Source organism: Brassica napus, chromosome A9 (genome assembly GCF_020379485.1).
Source record: "Brassica napus cultivar Da-Ae chromosome A9, Da-Ae, whole genome shotgun sequence".
In the NCBI taxonomy this organism is placed as follows: Eukaryota; Viridiplantae; Streptophyta; class Magnoliopsida; order Brassicales; family Brassicaceae; genus Brassica; species Brassica napus.
Window position 1 is genome coordinate 27,347,484 of NC_063442.1, and position 8,502 is coordinate 27,355,985.

General features: G+C 37.0%; 1 protein-coding gene across 2 annotated transcripts; it reads left to right on the forward strand.

Moving 5' to 3' along the window:
• Window positions 1-1,014: 1,014 nt before the first annotated feature.
• Window positions 1,015-5,865, forward strand: LOC106367280 (auxin response factor 6). 2 transcript variants are annotated; one of them, XM_013807019.3, is made up of 14 exons: window positions 1,015-1,882; window positions 1,966-2,084; window positions 2,158-2,256; window positions 2,335-2,391; window positions 2,483-2,638; window positions 2,722-2,806; window positions 2,885-2,975; window positions 3,053-3,217; window positions 3,298-3,420; window positions 3,503-3,578; window positions 3,654-3,801; window positions 3,892-5,039; window positions 5,121-5,311; window positions 5,389-5,865. In XM_013807019.3, exons 1-14 carry the CDS (start codon window positions 1,840-1,842, stop codon window positions 5,615-5,617), a joined length of 2,730 nt encoding a protein of 909 aa, XP_013662473.1. In that variant the 5' UTR covers window positions 1,015-1,839; the 3' UTR covers window positions 5,618-5,865. The 2 variants fall into 2 exon arrangements, with proteins under 2 accessions (XP_013662473.1, XP_013662474.1); XM_013807020.3 differs by having other exon boundaries at window positions 1,972-2,084.
• The last annotated feature ends 2,637 nt before the right edge of the window (window positions 5,866-8,502 follow it).

The window sequence follows — 8,502 nt, forward strand, 5'->3', positions numbered from 1 at the left end:
AAAACCCTAAGAGCATTTCCAACCCATTGCTATTTTCACCTCTATAATAGCATTTAGAGGTGAAATTGCTCCAACCCATCTCTATTTCTTCCTCTATAATAGAGATTTCTATTTTTTCCTCTATTTATAGAGGAAGAAATAGCATTCCTCTATTTTTTACTCTATATTTTAGAGATTGCTATTTTAGAGGAATACATTGAAGCATATCTCACTTCTATTATAGAGTTCCTCTATTTTAAAGATGAAAATAGCAAAATAAATTGGAGATGGTCTAACTAAGAGACTTGGGTTAATCATGCCCTAAAGAACCTAAGAAAGGAACCGCTTCTCGTTCCTTTGGTTGTCGCATCTGTTATGTATCAAAAAGAAAAAAAAAAAACCTAAGAAAGAAAGAAAAACCTAAGAAAACAAAACCGTACAACATGCATGATGAGGTAAACTAACCTGTCTAACACAACTTCTAAAAGGTTAAATAGTTACTAGAATCTATTGCATACTAGTATCATCCTAAAAGTCAAATACATCACCGATGACCAATAAAATAATTTGAAGCTGTACATTATGTTGACAATGAAATCATCATTAATTAATGATTAATAATTTAATATTGTTATTATTTTTAAAAGAATTTGAATGGTAAAAGATAACGAATGCGACGTTAGTAGCTAGCACAGGATATATCTAATCTGATATATGGAATATGAGTGATATGACCATGAATGTGTATATAAAATAGTACAGCGGATTTTAAATATCAATTATCTACCATATGGGTTGGATGTATAATATTATAAAAATGGAAAATGTACTGATATAAATAGTTTAGTTACATGGAGGACGCAACGAAGTTTCGAAACTCGGGAGGAGCAGCAAGCAATACATATTAAAGTAGGGCACGAGTCCCCAACGGTAATAAAAACATAAATCAGGGGTAAAATAGTAAATGAATCGTGTACTTTTTGGAAGAACAAGTTGCTTTAAAAATGTTAAGCGAAAATAAAAAGACCCGCTACGTTCGGGTTCGGGTCAAAACAGCCATTGTCGTTCTTTTATTTCCTTTCGTTCCGATTCAAATAAGAGAGAGAGAAGTAAGTTTCGAGCAGAGAATAACAATAATAGTATTAGCAGAAGCTCAGCTCCGCCACCGCCACCGGAGAAATCATTCTCAGTTCCAAACAAACAAATAAAAAAAAACCCGTCTGTATCTTTCTTTCTTGGGTAGACATGTTGTGCAACAGTTGAGAGCAGTTGCATGCCCCTCCCCACCCATAACTTCCTTTCTCATTTCCCGATCTTCGCATTAATCATACTCCTGGGAGATCTCACGACACCAAAACCCAGCTTAAAAGAAGAAGAAGAAGAAGAAGATCTACTTGTTCCAAACGACACCTTCTCCTGTCGTTTTAGTTAACGCCGCTCGAGATCTGTGTCTCCTTCTTGGCTTTTGAGCTATTGGCGGTGCTGGGTTTTCTCTGGAAAAATCTTTTTTTTTATATATAAAATTTCTAATGGGAGTTAAGGGTGGGATAAGTGGATAGTTTACAAAGTAATGAAGGAGTGGAAGATTAGGAGAAGCGGCTTTGAGGTCGGCGAGACAAAGATTGCGAGCTTATTTGGCTGATGTGTGTTCTGTAAGGAAAAAGAAGTAGTAGAAGAAGACATCTGTTTTTTTTTTTTTTTTTTTTTTTAATTAGGGTTTTTGGATTTGTGAAAAGATTTGGTGGGTGGTGGGGAGAGTAACAATTAAAAAAAAAACAGTTAGAGCTTTTTTTGGTGTTTCCTCGTCATAATTACATTTGGGAATCTTGGATCTTTGAAGAAACAAAGTTGGAAAGAAAGATGAGATTGTCTACTGCTGGGTTTAATCCTCAACCTCATGAAGGTACTACTTATTAATCTCTCTCTCTCTCTACTTGCAAATGTAGAAACTTTGGATTTTTAACTTAATTTGGTGTTTGTGTGTAGTTACAGGGGAGAAGAGAGTTCTAAATTCTGAGCTGTGGCATGCTTGTGCTGGTCCTCTTGTCTCCTTACCTCCTGTTGGATCCAGAGTTGTGTATTTCCCTCAAGGTCACAGTGAACAGGTCTTTCTCTCTTCTCTTCTTTTCCTGCTTTGGATTCTTTTTGGTTTTGTTAACATTTTGTGGTTTTTTTCAGGTGGCTGCTTCGACCAACAAAGAAGTGGATGCTCATATACCAAACTACCCCAGCTTGCATCCTCAGCTTATCTGTCAGCTTCACAATGTCACAATGCATGTGAGACACTTGTTCCATGAGATGCTTCTTCGACTGTGTTTATTCTGTTAACCAAGAACCTGATTCCTTCTATTTCAGGCTGATGTGGAGACTGATGAAGTCTACGCACAAATGACTTTGCAACCATTGAACGCTGTATGAGACTTTTTTACATGTTATCCATACTTTGACTTCCTTTTTTTTTTTTGTGTCGGTGTTGTGAACTGTTTGCTTGGTTTGAATACAGCAAGAACAAAAAGATCCATACCTTCCTGCGGAGTTAGGTGTCCCGAGTAGACAGCCTACAAACTATTTCTGCAAAACTCTGACTGCTAGTGATACCAGCACTCATGGTGGTTTCTCTGTGCCTCGCCGAGCTGCTGAGAAAGTCTTCCCTCCCTTGGTAATAGCTCATCTTCTCCTTACTCTCAACTTTTCTTTTTACTTCTTTCTAACCTTTTGATTTTCTGTGTGTTCTTACTTCAGGATTACTCTCAGCAGCCTCCAGCTCAAGAGTTGATGGCGAGAGATCTGCACGATAACGAGTGGAAGTTCAGGCATATTTTCAGAGGTTAGCTTTCACTTAATGTCCACTAACTGAAGAACAAAGAGGTTTTATTGACTCTGCTTTTGTTTCTCCCCGTTTCAGGCCAACCTAAAAGACACCTCCTTACTACTGGTTGGAGCGTATTTGTGAGTGCTAAAAGGCTTGTCGCTGGTGACTCTGTTCTTTTCATCTGGTTAGAACCACCTTTTTCAGATGCTATAATGAAACTTATGAAAAAATGGCTAATGTCCTTTTGTTGTTTAACGCTAGGAACGACAAGAACCAGTTACTTCTTGGTATAAGACGGGCCAACCGTCCACAGACTGTCATGCCTTCGTCTGTTTTGTCAAGTGACAGTATGCATCTAGGCCTTCTTGCTGCTGCTGCTCATGCTGCCGCTACTAATAGTCGCTTCACCATCTTCTATAACCCAAGGTACAGGTTCTTGATCCCATATGAATGCTGCAGCTATGTTGTTTCTTTGCATTTTTTTGTTAACAAAAGTTTGTGTTCAGGGCAAGTCCTTCAGAGTTTGTGATACCACTGGCTAAGTACGTGAAAGCGGTTTATCACACTCGCGTCTCTGTTGGCATGCGGTTTAGGATGCTGTTTGAAACCGAGGAATCAAGTGTTCGTAGGTATGTGAATTTTATCAGACTTCCTATTTTTTTTAATCTGTATTCATCAGTCTCCTTCTCAAGAACATCCGTTTGTTGGCAGGTACATGGGTACAATAACTGGCATTTGTGATCTAGATCCTACTCGTTGGGCTAATTCTCACTGGCGGTCCGTTAAGGTTCAGTTCAAACACCAAAACTATCTTTGCTTTCTCGTATATACATATGTCATCATCATCTTGATAATGTTGCAGGTTGGATGGGATGAGTCAACTGCAGGAGAGAGGCAACCGAGAGTTTCCTTGTGGGAGATTGAGCCTTTGACGACATTCCCTATGTATCCGTCTCCTTTTCCTCTAAGGCTTAAACGTCCATGGCCTCCAGGTCTCCCATCTTTTCATGGTATTGTTAAAATTTCAACACTTTGATTTCATAACCCTTGAAGTCTTTTATATCTTCTAATCTTGTTGCCTCTCTTTTTTGTTTCTGTAGGACTTAAAGAAGACGATATGAGTATGGGTATGGGTATGAGTTCGCCGCTTATGTGGGACAGAGGACTTCAGTCTCTAAACTTTCAAGGAATGGGAGTAAACCCGTGGATGCAGCCTAGACTTGATGCTTCTGGCTTGCTTGGTATGCAGAATGATGTTTACCAAGCAATGGCTGCAGCTGCTCTTCAAGACATGAGAGGCATTGATCCTGCTAAAGCTGCTGCTTCACTTCTTCAGTTCCAAAACCCCTCGGGCTTCTCAATGCAACCCCCTTCCTTAATGCAGCCACAGATGCTACAGCAGCAACTCTCTCAGCAGCAGCAGCAGCAACAACAACTCTCTCAACAGCAGCAGCAACAGTCTTATCTGCCCGTTCCTGAAACCCACCAGCCTCAATCTCAGTCAAACACTCTTCTCTCTCAGCAGCAGCAGCAGCAGCAGCAGCAGCAAGTGGTGGATAATCATAATCAGTCAGCCTCCACTGCTGCCGCTGTTTCTGCTATGTCTCAGTTTGGTTCTGCTTCTCAGTCCATGACTTCTCTGTGTCAGCAACAAAGCTTCTTAGACACCAACGGAGGAAACAACAATCCTATGTCTCCGCTCCACACTCTTCTCAGCAACTTCTCTCAAGACGAGTCATCTCAACTGCTCAACCTCACTAGAACAACAAACTCTGCTGCAATGACTTCTTCCGGTTGGCCATCAAAGCGTCCTGCAGTTGATTTATCATCGTTCGGCAACAACAGCAACACTCAATCCGTAATTGAGCAACTGGGACAGTCCCACAACACAAGCAACGTTCCTCCAAACGCTGTCTCGTTGCCTCCATTCCCCGGTGGGGGTAGAGAGTGCTCAATAGAGCAAGAAGGAGGAAGCCCCTCAGACCCACATAGCCATCTTCTGTTTGGAGTCAACATAGATTCATCTTCCCTCTTGATGCCAAACGGAATGTCGAACCTTAGAAGCATAGGCATTGAAGGAGGCGACTCCACCACTCTACCTTTCACAACATCTAACTTCAACAACGACTTCTCCGGTGGTAATCTTGCAATGACCACACCTTCTAGTTGTATAGACGAACCAGGGTTTCTACAGTCCTCTGAAAACCTCGGTTCTGAGAACCAACAATCCAATAATACCTTTGTGAAGGTTAACTAAAGTTTCTTTTCCGTTTCCTTTTCTCCCCAAAGTGTGTGCATATGAGCTAATGATGGGGGATGTTCTTTGCAGGTGTACAAGTCAGGGTCTTTTGGACGATCACTAGATATAACGAAGTTTAGCAGCTACCACGAGCTGCGAAGCGAGCTTGCTCGCATGTTTGGCCTAGAAGGCCAGTTAGAAGACCCTGTGAGATCAGGCTGGCAGCTTGTATTTGTCGACCGAGAGAACGATGTTCTTCTCCTCGGCGATGACCCTTGGCCGTAAGTTAATTACTTCCTTTATTATCCACTTTGATCTCATCACCCTCCCACTCATCTAACTTTGTGGTTGACTATAGGGAGTTTGTGAGCAGTGTGTGGTGCATAAAGATACTGTCACCACAAGAAGTGCAGCAGATGGGGAAAAGAGGCCTTGAGCTTCTCAACTCAGCTCCTCCATCCTCGAACAACAACGTCGTCGAGAAGCTCCCGAGCAATAACGGGAACTGCGATGACTTTGGGAACCGGTCAGACCCGAGGAACCTTGGTAACGGTATTGCATCCGTTGGGGGTTCGTTCAACTACTAGAGAAGAAAAACCCCTTTTCTTGGTAATCAAGTTATTATGTTTTATCAAAAATAGTATTTGATCTTCTTAGTTTTAATTACTAGTAAGCTAAACTGTCTTTATTACTTACAAAAAGGGAGCTTTGCGTTGGCCTTTGTGGAGACAAAAAAAAACTAAAACTATGTAATAGCTCTTATCTTTTATGTCGTAATACTGTAATTATAAGATCTTTTTGGTCTTTTTCTTATATGAATATTTTTTTTATGTCATTATCTTTACTCACTACTTCTTCAATCAATATCTGATAGTGAAGTGCTGTTTTTTGGAGCTATGTTAAGACTTTGTCTGACTAAGTGGCCCACATGGAAAGTGATATGGGTCCCAGCTCCCTTATTGGTTTTGTGTGAAACACTGAAATATTCCGACCCGCTATTTAGGGCTTTACCCTAAAATTAGATCTTGTTTTGCGTCAGCACTAAGCTTTTCCTCATGACACGTATCGATCCCTAGTTCGTACTCGTAGGCTTAGTTACTAGGTCATTAATAATATATGCCCTAACGGTTATAGGCAAACGATTTGGTAGTAGGTAGGTACGTAGTTGAAATATAAGGAATATGAAAAGAATGATATTGTAACATGAATACGTTAACACGAATAACTTCAAATAAACAATGGAAATTACGGACGTTTTAATATCCAATCAAAATTGTAGTGAATTTGAAGATATCTTGTTTTTGTTTGTTTCTGATTATTGGAATGGATGTTTGGTTAACTATGAATAAAGCATCATTGGAATAATTGAAGAACTTATGATTTGGGTTGGTGTTTGATTGTCCATTAGGAGAATGTAGTGATCAATTAATGAGAGAGCATGCTTTTAAGTCAAATAAATAACAAATCTGATAAAGAGATATTTGTAAGTATATGGTTTTGATGTGTGGTGTATGAATGTGATTCACATAATATCTTTAGTGGTGTGACGATATATTCTAAGTAAGAAATTGAGAATGGTTGAAAATAATGTTGGGTGCATGTGGTAGGGACATATGACATAAGTTAGGGCACTTTCATGAGCCCTAATTAAATAGTGTATGGTGACCCATCATTTTGAAAGTTCTCACCTATTCTTTTCTTTTTGACCCATTTTTAAAATGAATTTTCTTATTCTTTTAAAAGTTGTTTCTTTCCTCTTACAAAATCAACTATTAGTTTTATCTTTTCACAGGATGTTGTAGCCATTCATTAGGATGTAAAGAATAGATTCAAATGTAGATCTAAGAACATGTTGCATGTAGCTTTTGCCTATATACACATAGAATCATTATATATGTCATAACTATATATTGTCAGTGTTACTGGAATTTTCACGTTGCTATATTGATTTCATGGTATAATCAATTCTTGTATTCTTTATAAAAGTGGATCAATCTATAATTGATATTAGTGGAAGCCCGTTTATTCAAGTAGTTTTGCTAAGAATTCATTAATGTTGTTACATTATGAAATCTGAATTTGGGACTCTAAAGCGGGTTACTAAAACTCCACATTAATAAAAAAGTTTATATGAAATTTTTGGCATGGTAGTAAAACAATCATGCATGAATCTTATAAGACATCTTATAGTGATGCATTCAAATGTGAATTAGTTGTATAGGAAGCTATATACTATTTTTATTATTAATAATTCTATAATAAATAATTGCCATGAAAATTAACAAATTTAAGCCGGAATTTGAAATTCCAAAAGCATTTTAACACTTGAGCTTTTTGTAAATGAAATAATATTTTTGCTCAGTAGAAAAATACCGTACACAAAGTCTATAAATAACAAGATCAAGTAATATTATATGCAATGGTTTTGTGTCTAAAAGACCATTTACTTTGACCCAAAAACTATTTAATAATTGAAAAAGTTCATAAAAACTGTATCACTGTATCTTACATCTATTTGTTGACTAGGTGTAATGTATTAGAATTAGATTGCCAAATTTGAATTGAAGAAATCCAATTGGATCACATGTTTGAAATATGAGATAAAGAAGGATGTAGAAATTGATAAAACAAAGTTCAGAATAAAAGTACCCCGTAGTCAAATGGAAGTATTCTAATAAAATATATAAAATATAGACGATATTAAAAAATAAAAAAGAGTATAATCAAAATAAGCTTTTAGCAGTAAGTGTGTGACTTTTGAGTGGATTATGTAAGTTGTTCTTGTGCGACTAGTTTTCTCATTTATCTCCATTTAAAACGACGAACATAAAACGTCAAATGTGATATTATTGATGGACGAAGTACTTTTTGAACAAAGTAATAAAGGAACTTTTTGAGTCATACGAAAATAAATTTTATGTACCATCCTAAGTTGTTATGATGGGATTTATGCGATGGAGAGATTATTAATAATCAATATAAAACTTATCTGATTATCAAAATTAATAATGTAAAAAATATGAACTGGTCTGTTGTACTTTAGAGAGACGTTTTGAATAATTTGAGTGACGGGTTTAATCATTGATGGAAAACCAAAGACATAATCATCCAAGTTTCAATTTTATTGTTTTTACTGATTAAGAGGTTTTGGTTTGTAGTCTAGCCATATCGTAAGAGTATCTTCAACTTCATTTGTCATTATCTGATAAAGTAAAACATTAAAATAATTTATTTATTTTTGTTATTTATGTTACTTTTTATTTTAAAATGAAGGATTGAAATAAAATTCAATTTCATTATAGAATTATTCCATTAAAAACATTAGAAAGCATCTTCAGTGCATTTATTTCATTGTACTCTCCAACTCTATTTTTTAATAAATACAAAAACAAATGAACTATATATACTATTAAAATAGAATCCATCACAGAATTATGTCCTTATTTTTGAAGATAATTAATTACCATGGCAG